General features: G+C 43.2%; 1 protein-coding gene across 16 annotated transcripts in view; it reads right to left on the reverse strand.

The window, feature by feature from the left end:
- Positions 1-428: 428 nt before the first annotated feature.
- The window catches only part of LOC144682644 (LIM domain-binding protein 2), a 607375-nt gene continuing 582989 nt past the window's right edge, over positions 429-24814 (reverse strand). For all 16 annotated transcript variants that reach the window (XM_078545304.1, XM_078545294.1, XM_078545256.1 and 13 more), the window contains one exon: positions 429-1212. In XM_078545304.1, coding sequence (XP_078401430.1) covers positions 982-1212 — 231 coding nt within the window. In that variant the 3' untranslated portion in view covers positions 429-981. The remainder of the gene's footprint in view (positions 1213-24814) is intronic.

Consider the following 24814-nt stretch of genomic DNA (forward strand, 5'->3'; position numbering starts at 1 on the left):
ATTGTCTTCCACAAAATGTTTACTGTTTTGGTATTTGATTTTGCCATCAATATAAGAAAATTGCACATGGATTTGCACCATACTGAATGTGCATATTATTTAATTACAAGTGTTTCCAGTTTCTAAAATAACACAGCTGGAATTTCACTGCAGATATCTAAGCGGCATTTTCAGTAGATATGTTGGACTACCAAGCCTGTGAATGTTACATTCAAAATATTAACCATTTACATTCCCTTACGATAACAATATCCAATTCATTGTGCTGCTTTTTTTTGGCTTCAGCATCAAGAGTTAGTTTGAAAGTTCAGATACGGGATGTTCAGGTAGCCGCTGTGTTATATCTTCTGCAACACCTACCAATATAATTGTTTCTGCATAAATTCTCTACCAGATTTAGTGGAAAGATTAACTATCAGACATGTGCATTCATGTTACCACTGTTTATTGGCACACTTAATTAATGGCAAAGCATACATAAAATACATCTGTATAATGACACAAGGACTTATTTCTAACTTTCACATACTGTGCTGAACATTTATGTGAATGAAATAGTTTCTGCTCTAAATTATCTGTTAGTCCCCTTACAAAAAGCTTACATAAATACACAAGCAAAAGTTGGACCAGCAAAGATTCTTGCAAAACCTGAATAGAAATGATAATCACTACCAGATTTCCATGATAGCAACTGTTCAAACTTAGGAACAATTCAAAGAAACTACAAACATGTCACATTAAGATGCCCACAAAATATAATGGGTTGCCTGGCTTATAATACCAGCTGGGTTTTTAAAGCTTTAAATATGAACTCACTAAATCAAAGTAGAGAGGTCTTAATATTTTAATACTGCTGAATGCAGACATTTTCAAACAAGAAACTTTCAGGTGCAGCCTGGAGAAAGAAGTTTGGGGGGGGGTGGGGGAGGTGGAGGGGGAGGGGAAGCACAAAATTTTATAATAAAAGTGATATGTTTCTGTTTATTGAGAGGCTTGTGGTGTGGGATTTTCTGATTTACTCTCCTGACTAGACTGGGCTTTGCTGTTCCAGGGGCTGTTACTTCCCAGTGCAGGAGAGTTATTGAAATCTTCCTCGTCATCAATGCCATTTGCTGCATCGTACTGCGTATTCTCTAATCGAGTGATCAGTCGCTCATCCTCATCTCCGAACTCTCCACCCATCAGTGTCGGTTCACCCACCACCATAACATCCTATAACAGGAACAAACAGTCATGTGGTAAAACACTGCAGAGATTTTGTTTGAATACCTAAGACTGTGATGCAAACTGGAATGTGGATGCATCTAGTAAACATGTAATACAATTTTGGATTTGATTGATTAGTCAAGACAAACTTTATCTTTTATTTAACCAACAAAGCTGTCAAACAACTATTCTACTTGCGATTCAGGAAGACTATACAGAATGTGTGAAATTAATTATTGCTATTCTGTCAAATGTTAATCAAACACAGCAGGTCCTAATCTTTAAAATTTTAAACTATTATTTCTAACTCATCTTTAACCTATTGCCTCAGAGGTCGAAGCAAAGTTTGATGTTATACTGCAAGAAGCAAAAGTACTGTACAGTTAGTGACCACTAGATGGTGTATTTGTGCTGTTTTAGTATATTGTGACACTATAATGCAAGAAAAAGATTATTGAGATCATAAAGAACAAACATTGTTCAAATATATGACACATGCCATTTGCAATTTACTAGGTCTACTATCAATTAATGGATTATCTTCAGTAAATCATCAGTACCCACTGTTGTATCCTCTTTCTCCACGTGTTAATCTCAAGACTTCCTACAGAGTAGCACAAGATGAAATCTGAGCAGGCCTTAGCAGAGCCTTGGACCTCAATGGCCTTGCGTGCTTCTCATACACGTGAAAATACATCTATGCAAAATCCTGATCACTGCAATTTGATTACAATTTTCACAAGCAAAGAATGCAAAAGATAACACACAATTTGATGCATTTATGCTTTCTTCAGAAATGTTGAAAAATGAGAATTGTGGAACTACAATATTATATGAAGTGCAGTTAGGTGGAAACTTTTGAAACATGATGGCTTTGGTCCCAAAAATGACGATTTTTCAGTTAATTTCTGAGAGGGAGTACAAAAAGAGGTGAAATTTCAATTGCATTTCCACATAGAATTGTTTCAAGTCTATTTGAACAAACTTCTAATTTGATTGCACGTAATAAATGTGACTTTTTTACTGTGTAAGTTCTCAGTATTACAACACTCTGCTTTATATGTTGTCAGAGTAATATTTCTTTACTTAACAGCGTTCTGTTTCTTTACTCGCTTACCATGAACCATAGAAAAGTTATGGCACAGAAAAGGCTATTCAACCTATCGTGTCTGCGCTGGTTCATGTTCTTATGTATTTGAATTGGAGCTGTGGTAGATATTTTCAAATTATTGATATGTAAGTGTAGTCTTGTGAAGCCAGTTGTGATCTTTTCAAATTCAGAAGACACATTGTCATTGACTCTTTGTAGATTTGCTATCCACATGTAATAACCGCTTTCCACTAGGAATGCTATTTGGCTGGAGTTTTGAAATCTGCCATTGATATCACTCTGGATATTTCCCTTGTTCACTTAAACACACTGCCACACTTACTTAAAAAATCAAGAATAAATTCCAGAGAAAGATCTGTCTCCAGAAAAAGAGAACATCCATTCAGTTATATTCTTGTCTGTGAAAATGAGAAAAACCTTGACAAAAAAATTCAACTTTTTTTTTTACTTATTCATTCACGGGATGTGGGTTTCACTGGCTGGGCCAGCATTTATTGCCCATCCCTAGTTGCCCTTGAGAAGGTGGTGGTGAGCTGCCTTCTTGAACCGCTGCAGTCCATGTAGTGTAGGTACACCCACAGTGGTTTTAGGGAGGGAGTTCCAGGATTTTGACCCAGCGACAGTGAAGGAACAGAGATATATTTCCAAGTCAGGATGGTGAGTGACTTGGAGGGGAACTTCCAGGTGGTGGCGTTCCCATCTATCTGCTGCCCTTGTCCTTCTAGATGGTAGTGGTCGTGGATTTGGAAGGTGCTGTCTAAGGAGCCCTGGTGAATTCCTGCAGTGCATCTTGTAGATGGTACACACTGCTGCTACTGTGCGTCGGTGGTGGAGGGAGTGAATGTTTGTGAATGTGGTGCCAAACAAGCGGACAGCTTTGTACTGGACAATGTCCAGCTTCTTCAGTGTTGTGGGAGCTGCACTCATCCAGGCAAGTGGGGAGTATTCCATCACACTCCTGACATATGCCTTCTAGATGGTGAACAGGCTTTGAAGAGCCAGGAGGTGAGTTACTCGTCGCACAATTCCTAGCCTCTAACCTGCACTTGTACCCACAGTATTTGTATAGCTAGTCCAGTTCAGTTTCTGGTAACCCCCAGGATGTTGATAGTGGGGGATTCAATGATGGTAATGCCATTGAACATCAAGGGGCAATGGTTGGATTCTCTCTTGTTGGAAATGGTCTATGCCTGACACTTGTGTGGCATGAATGTTATTTGCCACTTGTCAGCCCAAGCTTGGATATTGTCCAGGTCTTGCTGCATTTGTGCATGGACTGCTTCAGTATCTGAGGGGTCGCGAATGGTGCTGAACATTGTACAATCATCAGTGAACATCCCCACTTCTGACCTTATGATGGAAGGAAGGTCATTGATGAAGCAGCTGAAGATGGTTGGGCCTAGGACACTACCCTGAGGAACTCCTGCAGTGATGTCCTGGAGCTGAGATGACTGACCTCCAACAACCACAACCATCTTCCTTTGTGCAAGGTATGACTCCAACCAGCAGAGAGTTTTCCCCCTGATTACCACTGACTCCAGTTTTGCTAGGGCTCCTTGATGCCACACTCAGTCAAATGCTGCCTTGATGTCAAGGGCAGTCACTCTCCCCTCACCTCTGGAGTTCAGCTCTTTTGTCCATGTTTGAACCAAGGTTGTAATGAGGTCAGGAGCTGAGTGGCCCTGGCAGAACCCAAACTGGGCATCAGTGAGCAGGTTACTGCTAAGCAAGTACCACTTGATAGCACTGTTGGTGACCCCTTGCATTACTTTACTGATGATCGAGAGTAGACTGATGGGGTGGTAATTGGCCGGGTTGGATTTGTCCTGCTTTTTGTGTACAGGACATACCTTAAATATTCAATGTCGTCTCAAATTCATAGAAGAATTATTTTGGGCTAAATAGGAAACAAGGCAACTAATGGGGCAGAATTTCATACATGGCAGGCAGGCTTGGTAAGGGTGGGCGGGGGTGGTTGGAAAGCCGACTGCCACCCGCGATCGAGGTCAGAAGGTGATTTCACCCTGGCGGGCCAATTAAGGCCCACCCAGCGTGAAACGCGAGCGGCAGCGCTCAGCCTGTGCAGGCGGGGTGGGGGGTGTGGAGTATGAGCGGGGTGTGGAGTATGAGCGGGGTGAGCTGCACAGAGCTGCCTCAGGGACATGAAGAGAGGTGAAAAATAAATTTTAAAAACAAAAATGTAATGAAACATGTCTCCTCATGTGACTCTGTGAGAATTTCTGCCCATAGGATTGCAAATAACAGGACTCTGTCACATGAGCAGGGACCTTTTTTTAAATCAACTTTGAAACTTTTATTTTACCTTTATTTGCTTTTGGAAACCTCATCCCGCCCATGGATGAGGTTTCCAAAAAAATGCAAAGGCTCCTCGGCTTTTTCGCCTGCCCGCCAACTATTAGGTTAGATGGGCAGTGAAAAATTTAAGTTAATTGATTACTTAATGACTTTAACAGGACTTCTAATTGTCGGCTGGTGTGCTGCCTGCTCTGGCGTGTGCCCACCGACCGAACTATTGCGTGACTGCGCGTTGACATCTGCACACTTGGCCGACGCCAACGCGCATCATTTCATATTCGAGCGGGACGGACGCATGCCCACCCGCCGAGCGAGAATTTCTGCCCATCAGATTGCAAATAACAGGACTTCATCATAATCTTTACTGCTTTTTTTTTTGTCCTGTTTTATTTTGCAACCTGTTCCAGCTCCTGCCCACCTAGATTGTTTTATTCTTTCATGGGATGAGTGCGTCTCAAGCAAGGTCAGCATTTGTTGTCCATCCGTGATTGCCCTCGAGAAGGTGGTACTGGTGACTCAGTTGCCATCATTATCAAAGTTGTGTATTATTTACTTCACTTCCTTTGATTTTTTTTCCCTATATTTTTGAAGCACCTTCGAACACTGTAACCAATGTAACCAAAGATATACTTTTTTTACAAAACTCATTCACAATAGTTTAGACAAATTCATTGCACACCGAGAAATCAGTAATTTCAAATGCCAAAGTTAAATGCAGATGAAATTAAGCCGTATTGTTTTCTACCTTTTTAAAGCATTTTTAAACAGACACATTGGCCTGAATTTTCCAGCACCCCCACCCCCCCGCGGCCGGTTTCCCCGCAGTTGAAATCTCCGTTCACATCAGCGGGACCGGAAGACCCCACCAGCATGAGGGGCTGAAAAATCCCAGCCATTGGCTTCGCTATTAACTCCTCCACGACAAGTGGGAGATGGTCAGGGGTTAAAATGTCAAAGGTATGAAATGTGACCCTGACCTGCTGCATGCATTGCTGTTTTTACATTGGCAAGCTTTGTGGCATGAGTGACCAACTGCGGCGAGGCAGGACACTTCATTAATGTATTTAAATTGGGCATCCACAATGCAATTTGGAACCCAATTGGAAGCTCACAACTACTGCGCATATTTCCTAGAGGCTGGGAAACCCAGTAGTGAAAGAGAGGTAGAAGCTGTCAGCTCAACAAAATAAGTGTCTTTTCCAGCACTGCTCGTGGGCAAAGAGCTGCAGGAGTGCTCTCCATGGTTCCTCAAGAAAGCCTTTGGCACCCCCTCTGTTGATTGTGCTCTCTCTCTCCCCCGATTGCTGACCTGCCCATCTCCGGTCTAATGTCCAGTTCTGTCCTTCCCTCCCTCAGCGATGATGTCCGCCCTCCCTCCCCACTCACTTGCCATGATAACTAACGTTCCCATCTCCCTTTGGGTCGGTCCCTTGCTGTGTCCCTCAGCCCCAACTGATTTCCCCGGCCAGCCTCCAACCAGGCTGACAATTTGGCTGTCTGCCAGATGGGAAATTAATTCAAGAAATTATAATGAGGACCTCCCCAGCCTTGTTGGGTTTTTCCACATTTTCAACAAACCCTGCTCCTTTCATAAAAGCAAATGCGGATGCTGGAAATCTGAAACAAAAACAGCTGGAAAAACTGCTGGAAAAACTCAGCAGGTCTGACAGCATCTGCGGAGAGGAATACAGTTAATGTTTCGAGTCTGTATGACTTCATCAGAACTAAGGAAATATAGAAATGAGTTGAAATATAAGCTGGTTGAGGGGGTGGGACAGGTAGAGCTGGATAGAGGGCCAGTGATAGGTGGAGGCAAAGACGAGATTGCCAAAGATTGTCCATATCATGGACAAAAGGACAAAGGAGTGTTGATGGTGGTGATATTATCTAAGGAATGTGCAAATGGCAACATTAAGTTCCTTTCATGCCTCCTAGTAAATAACGTGGTCATTGTTTCTATGCTGAAAAATTTCAGCATCTCCAAGTGAGGATAGAAGAAAAAGAAAGAAAAATCTTAAAAATGCAGTGGGAACCAAGGGGAGAATGGGCCAGGAACTAGGGGGGCATAAATTTATCATCAAGAGAATAAAAGAGGTTAGGAACATTTTGTAATGTTTTGAAAAGGGAAGTGCATCAATATTATAAAAAGCCAATAATTGAAAAGGTATTTGGGAATGATATTAAGTAGATAGAACAGGTATGATGGGCTGAATGGTCTTTGTGCTGTAAAACTCTATATTTTAGTCTTTGAATAGCAGAAAAAACTTGATCTACAATGACGTGACTGTAATATCAATAGTGTTCATATAATTCCCATGTATTAAAAAATGTTCATATCTTTTCCCCTCCTGTCCTAATGTGTTCTCCAGAAAAGTTTCTAAGAACCCACTTTATCTGTGCCAATCAGCATATAAGAGCTAGGATTTTTGGAGGAATGCATTGTGTGATCCATTCTTCAGTTCACCATCCTTCCTTGTGAGCAAATGCCTAGCTTTCTCCATTCTCCAACTCCTTGATCCCACAGCTGAAACTGGTAATTCATTAATGTGGGATCATGCCATGCATGGTACAGTACACAGGCATAATGTGGAATAACTAAATGGTAATAAACTATTGCAAAACTCTTCGAGAAACCAGTTTACATGTTGTCAATAGGAAAAAAATCCATTCACAAACATGGCGTTCAACAGGCCAAAGAAAAATCAGTGAAACACAAACTCACCCTTTATTACAAATAGTTTCTCTCTTTCAGTAAAATGGATTCTCATTTCTGCAATAGTTAGTATTTTGAAGATTACAATAAATAAAGCGAACACAATAGCTAGTGATCACAGGGCTGGCATGGAGGTGAGGTTATTAACCTTCTGAACTGCTACACATGTCCAGGAGTGAGATTCTGCATCTCTGAGAATGATTAACTGCTGAACAGGTTTATTTATGTAATCCATCAGCTTGTTCCCAAAGTTGGCAAGACGTTCAATCCTCCAGCCACCAGCAATCTAGTGTTTGTTCCACTGCTTGATTACTGTAATTAATTTAGGTAAAGTTTTTTTTAAAAAAAAAAGATAACAATGCACATACTGATGAGATAATTTGCATATGTAATTAAGTCATTAGCAAAAACCTGCTGATTGCCAACAAGCCTTAAATTTACCATCTGTTACCAAAGAGTCTGTCACCTATAAACATATTGGAACTGTACAACAATCTGTGCAGAAAATGTTCCAATTTGCCCAGCTGTTATAATAAACAGGATGTCAGCATGGAGGAAGACAGCCTCTTACTAATTAGCAATACACTGATGAATAAACTTACTCATCTCATTAACAGAAAAATAACTCATACATGTGGGCAAGCAAGCGCTGCAGCTAATCAGGAAAATATACAGGGACACTAAGTCAAAGAAGAAATGATGTAAACAAAAGATTGTTTTAAAGAATACATGCTGTAAAAATAAACAAGGACTTGAAAGGCCCGTAACCCTCAATAATACGCACTGGCAGCTGAACTAGTTGTTCAGACACTCACTCCCTGCAGAGGGCAGTAATACAACCTGCAACTGAGGCTCAGCATAGACATGTTTTACAATCAAATCAGATTAAAAGTCCTTCTTTTGTGGAGTCACTAATGACTGATCATGACATACCATTTCCTACTCCAATTCATCATTCCCAGGGCATCAAAACTGTGGGATTTCCCGCCTTTTGTCTCTCCTTCCACCTACAACCCAAGCACAATGTCCATCGACTAGTTGTACTTGATTTATTTCAGTGTTTTTTTGCCTTGGTGATACTTTGTACTGTGGGTCCTGGTTCCCCACTTTGTTTTCTCAATAATAAAAAGACTGGTGTGGAATGAGAAATGTAATCACTTTTAGCAGTTTTCCTGTCATTTTTACGCGCCTATTTTTCACTCACTCATCACACATCAAAAATATATTCTAAAATGATGTTAGATTAGCTGGGGTGTTTAGGGAAAATGGCAGTCTCTTTCCCTTCTCTCTATCAATATCCTAACCAATATACAAACATACTTCAAAAGTTCATTGCCCACTGTAGCCTCTGATTTATAAATAAAATCTAACTGCTGCATCTCATGCTACCTCTTTTTGCTTTAATCAGGACTTCTGCAATGTTCAAGGCCTCCATTCTGTCTATCTTGGCTCTCTCTTGTCCCTGAGTCATAAAATTATGGGTCTGGAGACTTCAGCAGACTTCTAGACTAACACTTCAGTGCTGTACTGAGGGAGTGCTGCACTGTTGTCGGCACCGTTTTCCAGATAAAATATTAAATTGTAGCCCATCTGCCTGTCCAGATGGAGGCAAATGATCCCACAGCACCATTTGAAGAGGGGAGCTCTACTGGTGCCCTGGCCAACATTTATCCTTCAATCAACACCACAAAAGTAGGTTAGTTGGTTATCTATCTAATTTGCTATTTGTACGATGTTCCTGTGTGCCAGCTGGTGACTGCATTCCCTATAAAACAGCAAAAACACTACCTCAAAGTAATTAATGAGATGTGAAATGTTTTAGGATGTTCAGAGGATGTGAAAGGTGCTATATAAATGCAAATTTGTTTTTCATTCTTATTTTCATCTCCAGCCATCCCAACCTTATTTCTTATTCCTTGCTAACCAAAGCCCAAGTTTTATCTCACTCTGACCCTTCCTCTTTTAGCTTCATGATGTAAAGCACGTGCACATGATGATGTTTGTTCTGATATTATGTTGCTCACGCTAAGGTGATTTTACATCGTTGTTCTGGTTTTGGAAGACAGGTACCAAACTGACTTCCCTATACCCTCTTACATTTATTTGATCACTGACCATAGACAATGAACGGCGGTATGAAAACTCAGTTTCTGTGCATGGGTATATTGTAATGATGTCATTACAGGCCTTTGTTTCAATTCAGCATTTTCATTGGGCAATTTTGCTGTTGACATCTTGATCACAGGCAAAATAAACTGGCTTTGCACCCAGACTGGTCCAAAAGTCAAATTTGTGAATCCAGTGGTAATTTAAAAAACTTGGAAAAAGTCTATAAAAGCTACTTCCAAAGTAAAGCAGGTTGTGCCATTTGTATTTCCAAACATGATTGATAGTGGGGAAACTGTATTTTCTGTCAGCTGTATGCCAGCAATGTAAAAATGCCTTCTTGAATCATTTGAATTTGATCCCTTTCCTCATTTCACTTAATTAATTTTCTATCTCTGTCTCATAACTTAAACAATCTTCTATTCCTGTCAGACAAAAACGAATCTATCAGCTCTTTCCCACAACTGAAATCACCATTCTTAGTGATTTCAATGTTCACAATGATCAATTGATGTGGTTCACCTTCTCTACTAATAAGACCAGCATTATGTCTGAGCCCCTTTTCCTGTCGTTAATGATATTGAGAAACTCATCAATCCCAAGTCTCTGACAAGCTTCATAATTCAGTAAATCCCTTAGATCTTCTGTTCATTTTAATCCTATCTCTTACACTGTATTCGTTTCCCTATCACTGGGTTATTGATCCCACTGACTCACAGCCTGCTACAAATTGCACTCTTCATCCAAATCAATCTTGTTTAACATTTTGGGCTGGATTTTTTGCCCACTGGCTATGAACAGAGAAGGAGAAATTAGAGGAGAGGTGTCATTACGCTTACAACTACAGGGAGGTAAAGTCTTACTGAATGTGTTCAGAGTTTGTTTTGATTGAGTTAAGGAATAAGGAAATTGATACTATGTTGGGACATTTTAGCCCATCAAATAGTGGGAAGGTTTTGTTTATTCTTTCATGGGATGTGAGTGTCATTGGCAAGGCCAGCATTTGTTGCCCATCCCTAATTGCCCTTGAACTGAGTGACTTGCTAAGCCAGTTCAGAGGACAGTTAAGAGTCAAGCACATTACTGGAGTCACATGGAGGCCAGATCAAGTAGGAATGGCAGATTTCTTTCCCTAAAGTACATTAGTGAGCCGGATGGGTTTTTACAACAATCCATGATAGTTGCCATGGTCACCATTACTGAGACTAGCTTTCAATTCCTGATTTTTTAAATTAATTGAATTTAAATTCCACAGGCTGCTCTGGTGAGATTTGAACCCATGTCCTCAGGACATTATCCTGGGTTTATGGATTACTAGTCCAGCGGCATTATTGCTATGTCACCGTCTTCATCACCATAATTAAGGATGAAATTTCTATAAAAGTTAGAGAGGTTTATGGTAGTGGTAGAGATATATTAATGAGGACTTTAATGATCTGGGATAAGGGAGAAGTTTGTAGTCAAAATGGGAAGGATTTGCAGAATGGTTTCAGCACTGCTTTAATCACAATGTTGCATATCAAATCAGGGATCATGCAGCGTTGGATCTGACTCACTAAAGGAGAATTAGCGAAGGAACTGAAGCTACCAAACTGGGGAAATAAACAATTAATTTTATTTATTTTTAAAGTGAACCAAATTAAAGAAAATGGAGTCCAAGATTAAAGTAGTGGACTGGAAATTCAGGGAGTTGGAAAGGAACCTAGCCTAGGTTTATTGATTGGAAAAATGATAGATCAAACAACAGACTAAAAGTGGGAAGTACTTAATTATAAGATGAATAAAGGAAAATCTAAATTCTTTCCAGTTAGGAGTAAAGAGTGTGCGCCAAAAGCTGGGATTCTTTGGATAAACAGAGAGGTTAGATTTTAAAAAAGGCTTACAATAAATATAGGGGGGCAATACAGAAAAAAAGAGAAATATATGAAGTATGTGAAAAGGAAGCAAAAAGAAATGGAAACGTGAGGTGAATATGAAATAATACTGTCCATCAAAACAAAATGGGAAAGGCTTGTTTTTGTACACACCTAAGTAGAAGGAAGACATTTAAAAATGTCTGATTGATACCTTGCCTCCATTTGATGATTGGGGCTCTCTAAGGCCTATTATGGAACCTCTGTATCGATCCTCCGAGCAGCCATGGCTTCCTGAAGGCCCAAACGCGGTTGTTGGTCAGGATTTTCAGGGGAATTTGCAAACAATCCAAGGTCTTTAAAGGAAATAGATAGATTTCTAGACTCTAAAGGCATCAAGGGGTATGTGGAGAGAATGGGAGAATTACGTTGAGATAGAAGATCAGCCATGATCATTTTGAATGGCAGAGCAGGCCTGGGGGGGCCGAATGAGCTATTCCTACTCCTATTTTCTGTTTCTATGGGCAGCATTTTCCCATCCGCCCCCCCGCTCGCTGACACATAAAATGATGCGTGGTGACGTTAGGCAGGCATCCTGACGTCACCGTGCGTCATTTAGATTTTCAGTTTGGTGGGCACGCAGCCAACTCGGTTGCGTGCCCGCCGAATTGTCAAAGGCCTATTAAGGCCATTTAAAACCTAATTAACTCAAGTTAATGAGCTGCCCGTCCAACTGTAAGGTTGGCAGGCAGGCGAAGAGCCCAGGCGGCCTTCGCATTTTTCATGAAACCTCATCCACGGGCGGGATTAGGTTTTATGAACTGTTTTAAAATCTAATAAAAATTTATATATTTACTCTTTGACATGTCCCAGCTCATGTGATAGTGTCACATGAGGGGACATGTTTTAAAAGTTTAAAAATCCCTTATTTGAAAATTTAACACTGAAACAAATCTCCCTGAGGCACCTCTGTACCTCAGGGAGATCTCTGCTCTCTTTCACGCGCATGTGCGAAAGAGCACAGGGAACCACTCAGGGAATCCCCCCCGCCTGCACCGGGAGCGCTCAACGTTTCCAGGTGTACGTCACAATGGGTGGGCCTTAATTGGCCCGCCCACATAAAATGGTGGCATGGACCCGATCGGGGGCGCAACCCCCCCCGCCCCCCAACGGGCGGAATTTTCTAACCTATGTTTCTAAACCCCTTTCCTCCATTCCCCTCCCAAATTGCTTGGGAATGTAAGGGGTGGGGCGGGTGGTGGTGGTGCTGTTGGTTGGCTGGGTCATATCATAAATGGAGCAGAAACCAGGTGACCAGAGTTCCATTTCAAAGCCCCTGTTGAAGTCAACCTGTTCTGTCATTCCTCAACCCAGGAATTTCAGTCATACTAAAAAGCCAATGGGCCTAAAAGTAGAAAAGTCACCAAGCTCACATGGTGTGCATCCAGAATACTGAAAGAGGTTGGAGAGAAAAATGGAGTCGCTAATCCTAAATTCATAAAAATCTTTGAAAATGTGAATTGTGCCAAAGAACTGGATTCCAATGTTGCACTCTGTCCACAAAGAAGAGAGGAGTCAGAGAATTACAGGTATGAGTTGAGAGATGACTAAGAGAAGGAAAGCCAAGAATACGGGTACTGCTGAGATTTGAATAGCAGTCTGCCCCAGAGATTTGTGCAGCAACCTCTTTAGACTTTTGATTTAGGAAAACTATTTTGACACAGGCAGAAGAGGAATCATATTAATTAGTACCAAATTAGGAAACATGGGGCTGAATCTTCGGCTCAGGGAGCGGGGGCGGGGCCTGCTCTCCGAGGTGTAAAATGACGCGGGGTGATGTCGGGCATGTGCCCCAACATCACCACGCGTCATTTAGATTTTCAGTTTGGTGGGCGCGCAGCTGAGTCAGCTGTGCGCCCGCCGAACTGTCAAAGGCCTGTTAAGGCCATTAATGAACTAATTAAGCCTACTGAGAAAGCTGCCCGTCCAACCTTAAGGTTGGCGGGCAGGCGAAGAGCCCAGGCATCCTTCGCATTTTTCATGGCACCTCATCCACAAGTGGGATGAGGTTTTACGAAGGGTTTATAAATTAAAGAAATTTTTTTCACAGCACACACCCCGCATAACCCCCGCCAACGGGGGGAAAATTCTACCCATGGTATACTGTTAGGAAGAATGAAAGAGGATAATAAGGTGGTTGGCAGAGTGCCATCAGATGCTGTTCAATGCAGAGTACGAGGAACGGTAAATTATGATGAAAGAGTGAAAGGAAATACATCCTAAATGATAATTAGAAGAATGGATGAATAGTCAGATCCAGTGGTGCCAGATACAGAGATTTGTCAAGGTGGAAATGCTGACAGAGAATGAGCAATGAAGCGCTGTTAATTTTTTCAAGGCATTGCTTAGGTTATTGTTGTGTGCGTCATTTTATAGCAAGAATCTTAGAACCATGGAAAGAGTTCAGAAAAGATTTTCCAGAATGATACTGGGAGTTAGAAGTTATAGATTTGAATTGAGCTTTGGGAAAATTATCATTTCTTTCACTGGAACAGAGAAGGTGAAGGAAGGACAATAACAGAGGAATTGAAAAATCTGAAATGTTCCCAGACATTCAAAAGTGAAAAATGGTATCCATCTGTTGGCGCATTGGTAACAGGGAAGAGCACAGATTTAGGATTATTCCTAGACAAATGAAACAGGAAGTTAAAATAACTATTTTCATACAGAGAGTTATTAGAATTTGGTGAGGCAGAGACAATAACATTATTCATGGAAGAATTGGATAAGTTTTTGAAAAGCAAGAATTTAAAAGGATATGAGGAAAGTAATAGTAAATGAGATTAACAGAATAGATCCTGCTGAAGGACTGTGACCACACAATGGTGTCCTTCTGCACCATAAATTTCTATGATCAGCAGAAAATGTAACCCTATTAGTTAGCCAACTATGATAGTCTGTAAGAATTAATTGCTCATTTTCCATTTTTCAAAGGGAACTTTTATTTTTCCAATCCCCTATCAATACATTATCCTAGCTCATATGAAAGGTTTACTTGTCATTCTTTCCTTTCCCCAAGAACTGGTATCATAGACATAGCTGCCACCTGAAATGTGAACGTGTTCTTCGCTGTTTCCTCAATTTCTCTCATTGTTAATCCATGTCATCTTCTCATTGGAAATTTGATCATGAACTCACAATCTTTAAGAAAGATCTTTCAACCCTATCCACTATTGACTTTACATTAATAATAAATAAAAACAGAAAATGCTGTAAATACTCAACAAGTCCATCAGCATCTGTGGGGAGAGGGGCAAGGTTAAGGTTTCATCAGAACCGGGAAAGGTTCAAAATGTAATTGGTTTTAAGCAGCTGAAAAGGGAAAGGTAGAAAAAGATTAAAAGGGAATGTCTGTGATAGGGTGGAAGTTAGCAGAGATTAAAAGACATAAGAGTTGCTGGTATAGGGCCAAAGGGAGAAAGGGAGTGGTATTGGAACAAGTAGAGAGACAAAAGATGTGTCTAGAGGAAGTGTGAATGGCAGATGATGAACAGTTGCTGTCGAAAAGCAGAAACAAGGGAAAAACAAGACAAAACTGAAACCTGCAAAGGATAGGAAAGAAGATGGGGGCAGAGGTTACGATCTGAAATTGTTGAACTCAATGTTGAATCTGGAAGGCTGTAGAGTTCCTGACTGAAAGATGATGTGCTACTACTCGAGTTTAGATGGAGCTTCATTGGAACACTGCAGGAGGCCAAGGGCAGAGAGGTGAGAGCAAGGTGGAGATTTAAAATGACAGATGACCAGAAGCTTGGAGTCATGTTTGCAGACAGAACAGAGGTGTCCTACAAACCGATTGACCAATCTACGTTTGGTCTCCCAGTGTACAGCAGACTGCACTGTGAGTGGCAAAGACCATATGCTAAATTGAAAAATGGACACATAAATCTCTGTTTCACCTGGGAGGAGCGTTTAGGGCCTTTGACGGTGAGGAGAGAGCAGGTAAAAGGGTAGGTGCTGCATCTCCTGCATTTGCATGGAAAGCGCTAGAGGAAGGGGAGGGGGTGTTGGGAGCAATAGAGGAGTGGACTAGGATGTCACAGATGAATGGTCCCTTCGGAATGTTGAAAGGAGAGGGGAGGGAAAGATGTGTTTGATTTCTACTGGAGGTAGTAGAAATGGCAGAAGGTGATCCATTGAATACAGAGACTGGTGGGGTGTAAGGTGAGGACAAGGGGAACTCTATCCTGGTTCTGGGAGGGCGGAGGATGGATGAGAGCAGAAGTGTGGGAAATGGAACAGTTGAAGACCCTGTCAACTAAGTTTGGGGAGGGGGGGTGGAATCCTCTGTTGAGGAGAAAGGACGACATATCAGCATATTATGGAATCAGCATATATTATGGAAGGTTGCATCATCAGAACAGCTATGATGGAGACAGAAACTGGGAGAATGTAATGGAGTCCTTAAAGGAAGCAGAATGTGAGAAAGTGTAGTCAAGATGGCTGTCGAAGTCAGTGAACTTATTGTAAATATTTGTTGATAGCCTATCCCCCAAAATGGAGACAGAGAAGTGAAAGGAGGAAAGGGAAAAGTTAGAAATGGACCACGTGCAGGTGAGAGAAGGGTGTCAACTGGAAATAAAGTTGATAAAATTTTCCAATTCAGAGTAAGAGCAGGAAATGGCACTGATACAGTTAACAGTGTACTGGATAATGAGGTGAGGGAGGAGGCCCAAGTAGGATGGGAAAAGGGAATGTTCCACAAACCCACAAAAAGGCATGCATAGCTAGAACCCATGTGAGTACTCATAGCAGCAACTGTTGTTTGGAGCAAATGAGTGGAGTTAAAGGAGGAGCTGTTCAATGTGAGAACAAGCTCTGTCAGGTGGAGGAGGGTAGTAGTGAATGGAGACAGGGTGGGCTTCTGATCATGGAAGAAGCAGAGAGCCCTCAGACCATCCTGGTGGTGGCCGGGGTGGGGGCGGAGATGTAGAGAGATTGGAGGCCAGGGATGATTAGGATTAGAAAATTCAAAACTGTTAAAATGATGCAGGTCATCGGAAGAGTCCTTCTCCACCCTCCCCACACCCCACATTCACCCACTCTAGCTTTCACTTACTTAAAAACTATAAAATTTTTAACATCTCCCAATTCTGTTGAAAGGTCATCGACCTGAAATGTTAACTCTTTCTTCACAGGCACTGCCTGACCTGCTGAATATTTTCAGTATCCATGCTTTTTTGCTTTTGTATTGGCTTCATGTTGTTACAGAAGATGCTGACAAATCTGAAATCATCTTGATATTTCAGGTCTAATTGCCATCACACAGGTGGTAAATATCTGGCACAGAGGGTATATGCACTGAGAATATATGCTGGAACTTTGGGAGTATGACCCCGGTGATTTTTCTGTCACCTCCACACCTGGGAAAAACGGGAGCTCTCCCAGACTTTCATTTAAATTCAACTCCGAGAAGAAACGTCCGGAGTGACTGAAGAGACAACTTTCCTCACATCATGCCATGGAATTCTGTATCCATTAGACATGAATAGGTCGGACCCAGAGAACAAGAATTTACTCTGTCTTGATTAGCTATGGTCAAGAAGGGGCCTTACCCCTCAGTATCTCACCTACGTCTGTATGCAGAGTCTTAAACTGCTTTAACCAACTGAGTGACCAAATTTAATTGGCTGATGATATAAGTTCACGATTTCCGTTTAAGCATGAAAATTCAACTGATAAATTCATTGGAAAGTGTCTGTAAATAGGCAAATAATCAGCAAGTAAAGGTCACAACTACCTGCTTAAAAACAAAACAAAATAATAGGTACAAAATCAATTGCAAACTGATCAATATCATTAATGTAAGAACTAGGCGATCAGTCATATATAATTAGCTATGGCTTTACACTGATCCTTTCGATTATGGTATCAAGTTAAAGTGATGAAAGGTACTTGGTCTTAACCATCTCCACAGGTTTTTTCATGACCAATATCACTGTTACTAGCTTATTGATCAATTGTGAAATAAACATGATCGCAAAAGTCCTGAGAAAGCATTCTGTTTACACAATGGGATGAGTTAACTATATGCAAATGAATACATATTTTGGTAATTTTTAAAATTAGTATGATTCTGATGTTTACTCACATGCAATTCCAACAGTCGATGACTAATGGTCAAGAGCAGAATCCATGGGTTTTGTTTTCCTTCCTACTGTGACAAGGTAAACTATTCCTCCTCGATCTGACTTTCACTTGCCCCCCACCAATGCCTCTCCACCAGAGCTGCTGGGTGGAACTGCACTGGCTCCATTCTGATCTGTCCAATCATGGCCTGAGAACCATCTGCAAGGGCTTCTCTTCCCACTCATGCACCACTACCTCTGGTGTACCCCAAGGATCTATCCTTGGCCCACTCCTATTTCTCATTTACATGCTGCCCCCCCGGCGACATTGTCCAAAAACACAGCATCAGCGTCATTCCATACATACGCTGATGACACTCATCGATACCTGTTTTCACCCCTTCACAGTCTCTCTTGTGTGACATCCATTACTGGATGAGAAGAAGATTTTTCCAATTAAATATTGGGAAGACCAAAGCCATTCTCTTCAGTCCACTCTCTAGCCACAGAATTCACCTATCTTCCTGGCAACTGTTTTTCTTTAGTTGTTCTTGAGACGTGAATGTCGCTGGCTGGGCCAGCATTTATTCCTGATTCTTAATTGCCCTAGAGAAGATGGTGGTGAACCGTCTTCTTAAACCACTGCAGTCCATGTGATGTAGGTGCACCCACAGTGCTGTTGGAAGGGAGTTCCAGGATTTTGACCCAGCGACAGTGTAGGAACAGCGATATATTTCCAGGTCAGGATGGTGAGTGACTTGGGGAGGAACTTTCAGATGGTGGTGTTCACATGCGTTTGCTGCCCTTGTTTTCCTAAGTGATTGTGATTGTGGGTTTAGGGGCAGTCTTGGCCAGTTGCTGCAGTGCATCTTGTAGATGGTACACACTGCTGCCACTGTGCACTGGTGGTAAAGGAAGTGAATGTTTAAGGTGGTGTATGGGGTCAAGTGGGCTGCTTTCTGTTGGATGGTGTCGAGCTTCTTAAGTGTTGTTGGAGCTGCACTCACCCAGGCAGGTGGGGAGAATTCCATCACACTCAGGACTTGTGCCTTGTAGATGGTGGATAGGCTTTGGAGAGTCAGGAGGTGAGTTACTCGCCATAGGATTCCTAGCCTCTGACCTGCTCCTGTAGCCATTGTATTTATATGGTGGGTCCAGTTAGCTTTCTGGCCAATGGGAAACTCAGGGCAAGGTTGGGGATGGGGGAGGCTGGATTTTTGCATTGGGAGCGGAAAACAGAGGTGGGGATTATTTTCTGGTCACGAACAAAAGAGAGTCCTGAGTTTCACAGGGGTGAACTTTTAATTGATGTAGAGACAGGTTTGGCAGCAGTTAACAACTGTGGGAATGGAGGCAAGACAACTGCAGTGCGGGCCCAATTTAAATTAACTTAAGTGGTGAAAGTGTATGGCAAAGGCTCTTAGGGAAACTTGGGTTGCATTTCTCATCTCAATGTCTCAGGTTAGCCAAAGTCTGGAAACCCAGAACAGGGCAGCCCCTCATTTTTTGGATGCCTTCCTCGAGGTCATATTGGAAGCTTTGAGGGAGAGGAGGGAAATCCTCATTCTGAAGGGTGGTAAGAAGAGGCCGCCCATGCAGACTAAACAGGGTTGGGTAGAAATCTACCACTGCAAGTGGTAGAAATGAACTGAGAAGGAGCTGGATCCAGTGCAGGAAAAGGTTCAATGATCTCACATGCTCTGGACAGGTCACACCAGCTGAGGAGCTTCTGGATGCATGCTGTTCCTGTACGTGAGAGGGGTGTGTACCTAGGGTACTAATAACCCCTTAGAATGGCTCAGAATTGCTGAGAACCTGTAAATATGGGGATATGCAGCTTCTAATGAATAGGAGCAGATGCCACTTGCCATAGAGGACATCAGTGTCTTATCACGTTCTCTTTTGTCCTTGCAGGAGAAGCTGGCAGATAATGCCTGAAAGAGGGCACTGACAGGTGGAGGGGTACCTTTCCTGCAGACAATCATGACCATCAAGGATTGAGCAATAGAAATAACCAGGATCACAACCAGAAGTAAGTCTGCCGTGGTGAAATAGGCACTCGTGGTGGAGATGGTGATCACAGAGGGCAATGCACCCTCCTTCCAACAGCATAATTCTCAGCACTGCAAAGACTTCTGTTTTCCAAGGTTAGTTCTTATGATCTCTTCTTGTGTTTCCAACAAGTGCAGACATCCAGCCCCCGAGACCTTCTCGCTCTCCATCAGCAGCCCACAATTACCAACTAAGGGACCGAAGAAGCACCATCATATCTTACGTGCAGAATATTCACCAATGCCTCAGTGGGTCCTCACACAATGTAAATAGGGTGGCACTGGGTGAGAAGCATGGTGCTAGTGTGTAGCAGGAGGTGCTGAAGGTAACCACAGCTGTGTTCAGTTCCCCTTGGAGGACTGAGGACAGACTGAGCCCTGCTCAGCTGGGGGCATCACAGGAAAGAAGGCACTATCTAGACCAGGAGGAGCAGATGTGCTCCCACATGTCAGCATTGCCTGAGGCAGTGCAAGGACTACAGGGCAGTACAAAGAATGGAGGAGGCAATCCAGCTCATGTGCACCACCATGGCTCGGGGCTATGAGTGCATGAGCTCCTCCATGGAAAGAATAGCCAATCTCATGGAGAGCCACATGCAGCAGCACTTGCACTATATGCAAGAAATGTGCACAGATATACACAGAATGCATGCCACACTCTGTAGCCCGGACAGGTCAGTGGCGCTAGTGGCACAGAGATGTTTGGAGGGGATGCCAGTTGTGCCCCAGTTGGTGCTCCACTCTAGTTATCCGGAGCACCTGCTAAGGACTGAGGATGTCACACAGGTGGATGAGGGTGCCACACCTCACAGGGCACCTTCATCTTCCTCAGCTTCCTTGGCACCTCTGACAGTAGGAACATCTGTGCAGCAGGGACCCTGCAATGGTTCAGGTGCAACTGCCTCTGGCACCTCCACAACGAGAATGACCACCACATGCACCTTAGCTGTAAGCCAAGTGAACAGGCTGCCTCCAAATTCTTCGTGACTTCAAGGGGGATCGCTGCATACAAGTGGCCAGGCACAGAGGCCGACTTATCATGCGGAGCACTGAGGTGGTCTTGGGGGTGTCTTCTTGCTGTAACTGTGCACTGTTTTCCTTTCTAGTCCTCTGTAAATAATGACACTTGAAGGCACACATGTGAGATTCTGTTTCTTGATGGTGGGACAATAGAGGTATGAGGGAGTGAAGGGGAGCAGGGGATCATTAATGGTGATGGCCATTGCTCAGCTGGTAGCACTCTTGCCTCTGAATCATAAGGTTCTGGGTTCAATTCTCACTCCAGGGCTTGAGTGCAAAAATCAAAGCTATCAGTCCAGTGCACTACTGAGGGAGTGTTGCAATGTTGAAGGTACTGTCTTTTGGATGCAATGTTAAACCACCGCCCCATTGGCCTGCTCAGGTGGATGCGAAAGATCCCGTGCCACTATTTCAAAGGAGAGCACAGGAGTTATCCTGGCATCCTGGACAATATTTATCTTCAATCAACATCATAAAAAAACAACAGATTATCTGGTCATGATCACATTGCTGTTTGTGGGAGCTCACTGTGAGCAAATCTTCTTCTTCCAATGGGCTTCCTCCTTCCATGACCTCACTGACCCAAGTCTCTGCAGGGTACTGGAGGGCAGCAGCCTGATTAGTCCAGGCACTGGAACCGCACCTCCAGAAGCCTGATGGCCTGCTCAATGGTTGTCCTAGTGAGCAGGTGGCTTTGGTTATAGCTTCGCTGTGCCTCTGTCTGGGGTCTTTTGGAGGGGTCAGTAGCCATCTCTTCAAGGGCTATCCTTTGTCTCTTAGGATCCATTAACTGACTTTGGGGAGGTGAAGTGAAATGCTGCAGCAACCTGGACTAGCGAATGAATGAGTCATGCCAAGAGAGCAAACAAGTATACATGGAGGAAGCTTTTGGTTTAGTTGCAGACTAGCTGAACCTTAAGGGAGTGGAAGCCCTTCCTATTGATGAATCTCATGGTCGGTCGCTTGCCTTAATGAACACACGGGTGCAACTGATGATGCCCTGCACTTGGGCGAATCCAATGTTGGAGGCAAAATCCACTGCCCTCTGTCCCTATGGGGCCATGAACTGAATGCACTGTACTGCCCTGGCAAATTGAGCATCAGTGACCTGCAAGATGCAGTGGTGTGCTGCAGTTTATGAGATGCCACCAAGGTCCGCAGTTGATCCTTGGAAGGTACCAGAAGCAAAGAAGTTTAGGACCACAATGACTTTGACAGCTACTGGCGGGCACGGTGACCAGTGTTGCGAGGTGCGAGGCCTTCGGTGATCAGATGTCTGTGATCACCTGCCTAGAGAGCAGCAGTCTCCTGCAGCACTAGTTCTTGGTTATCTCCAGGCATCTCCGTGTTTGGCTATAGATCTTATACTGAGGGTATGAGCTCTTTGTCCTTCCTGCCCTCTTGATGGTTGGGATGATGCCCTTTTTTTGTGCTTTCGTGGGACATATGCGTCGCTGGCTAGGCCTCATCGCCACTGGGCCCAGATTCTAAGAGCTGTGCCCAAACTGCCAACTGCTGCTTCCTTGTGGTAGGTGGCCACCCAATTATTCTTAGAAACTTTGCCCCATTGCTCATATGCCCCATGATGCTAGGAGGGTGATGACTCCCTGCACTGCCCGATTGCTTACTGCTCACTCTCCCAGCCATCCATGCAATGCCAAGGCCTCCGAGCCTTCCTCTGCACCATTCACCCTTTTATGGGGCTGTCATTCCCTGTGTCAGCCATGACTGGCTCCCCAATGTATACGGCCCTCCCTTCATTCAGTTGGCCCTAGACAGCCTGTGTACCTCCACGAGAATCTCAACAGCCCCCATTAATGAGCTCTTAATGAGTTCCTTAACTGACTTAACCTCTCCTACCTTTTGTGGATAGGACATATCTGGACAATTTTCCACATTGTTGGATAGATTTTTAAAATTCATTCTTGGGATGGGGGTGTCGCTGGCTAGGCTAGCATTTATTGCCCATCCTTAATTGCCTTTGAGAACTGAGTGGCTTGCTAGGCCATTTCAGAGGGCAGTTAAAAGTCAACCACATTGCTGTGAGTCTGGAGTCACATGTAGGCCAGACCAGGTAAGGATGGCAGATTTCCTTCCCTAAGGGACATTAGTGAACCAGATGGGATTTTTTTTTACAACAATCGACAATGGTTTCATGGTCATCGTTAGACTTTTAATTCCAGGTTTTTTCATTGAATTCAAATTTCACCATCTGCTGTGGTGGGATTCGAACCCTGGTTCCCAGAGCATTACCCATGTCCTCTGGATTATTAGTCCAGTGACAATACCAACATGCCACCACCTCCCCTTAACGCCAGCATTGTAGCTGTGCTGGAACAGCTTGACTAAGGAAGCAGCTAGTCTTAGAGCACACGTCTTCAGTACCATAGCCAGGATGTTGTCAGGGCCCATAGCCTTTGCTGTATCCAGTGCCTTCAGCCATTTTTGATATCATGTGGAGTGAATTGAACTGGCTGAATACTGGTATCAGTGATGCTGGGGACCTCAGGAGGAGGCCAAAATGGATCACTCACTTGGCACTTACGAGCATACATATGAACGTGCGAAACAGGAGCAGAAGTAGGCCAGTTGGCCCCTCGAGATTACTCCGCCATTCAATAAGATCATGGCTGATCTGTTTGTGTTTTGAGTTCTACATTCCCATCTACTCTCAATAACCTTTGATTCCCTTACCTATCAAGAATCCATCTACCTCTGCCTTAAAAATATTCGGTGATCCTGCTTCCACTGCCTTCTGAGGCAGAGAGTTCCAAAGTCGCACAACCCTCAGAGAAAAAATTTTTTCCTCGTCTCGTCCTATTTTTAAAACACTGCTCCCTAGTTTTGGACTCACCCACAGGAGGAAACATCCTTTCCACATCCACCTTGTCGAGACCATTCAGGATCTTGTATACTTCAATCAAGTCACCCCTCACTCTTCTAAACTCCAGTGGAAACAAGCCCAGCCTGTCCAACCTATCCTCATAAGATAACCTGTTCATTCCAGGTATCAATCTAGTAAACCTCTGTTGAACCGCCTCCAATGCATTTACATCCTTCCTTAAATAAGGAGATCAAAATTGCACAGTATTCGAGATGCGGTCTCACCAATGCAACATCCTTACTTTTATAAATAAAAGCAAAATACTGTGGATGCTGGAATTCTGAAATAAAAACAGAAAATGCTGGAAAAACTCAGCAGATCTAGCGGCATGTGTGGAGAAAGAAAGTTAACATTTCGCGTCCGTATGATTCTTCTTCGGAGCCTTACTTTTATGTTCAACTCCTCTCGTAATAAAGGATAGCATTCCATTCCACTTCTGGCTGAAAATGGCTGCAAATGCTTCAGCCTTGTGTTTTGCACTGATATGCTGGACTCCCCAGGATGGTGATGTTTGTAGACCCTCCTCCTCCTGTTAGTTGTTTAATTGTCCACTGCCATTCACAAATGGATATGACAGGACTACAGAGCTTTGATCTGATCCATTAGTTGTGGGATTGTTTAATTCTGTCTATTGCATGCTGTTTGACATGTATGTATTCCTATGTTGTAGCTTCACCAGGTTGGCACCTCATTTTTAGTATACCAAGTGCTGCTCCTTGCATGCTCTCCTCCACTCTTCACTGAACCAGGGTTAGTCCCCTGGATTGATAGTAATGGTAGAATGAGGGATATATTGGGCAATGAGGTTGAATACAATTCTGCTGTTGCTGATGGCCTACAATGCTTCATGTTTACCCAGTTTTGAGCTGTTAGATCTGTTCTCAATCTATCCCATTTAGCACGGTGGTCGTGCCACAGAACGTGGTGGGGGATGTCCTCAGTGCAACGGTGGAACTTTGTCTCCATAAAGACACTGTGTTGGTAACTCCTACCTATCATGGACAGATGCATCAGCGACAGGTAGATTGGTGAGGATGAGGTCAAGAGATTTTTCCCTCATGTTCATTCTCTTACCAACTACTACACACCCAGTCTGGCAGCTATGTCCTTCAGTACTCAGCCAGCTTGGTCAGTAGTGGTGCTACTGAACCACTCGTAGTGAAGGATATTGAAGTCCCCTATCCAGAGTAATTTCTGCGCCCTTGCTACCCTCAGTGCTTCTTCCAATTAATGTTCAACATGGAAGAGTACTGATTCATCAACTGAAGGAGGGTAGTAGATGATAATCAGCAGAAGGTCTCATTACCTGCGTTTGACCTGGTGCCATGAGATTTCATGGGGTCTGGGGTTAATGTTGGGGTCTGGATTCAATGTTGAGGATCCTGGGGCCACTCCTTCCCTATTGTGTACCACTGTGCCATCACCT

Source organism: Cetorhinus maximus, chromosome 1 (assembly GCF_964194155.1).
Source record: "Cetorhinus maximus chromosome 1, sCetMax3.hap1.1, whole genome shotgun sequence".
Classification (NCBI taxonomy): domain Eukaryota; kingdom Metazoa; phylum Chordata; class Chondrichthyes; order Lamniformes; family Cetorhinidae; genus Cetorhinus; species Cetorhinus maximus.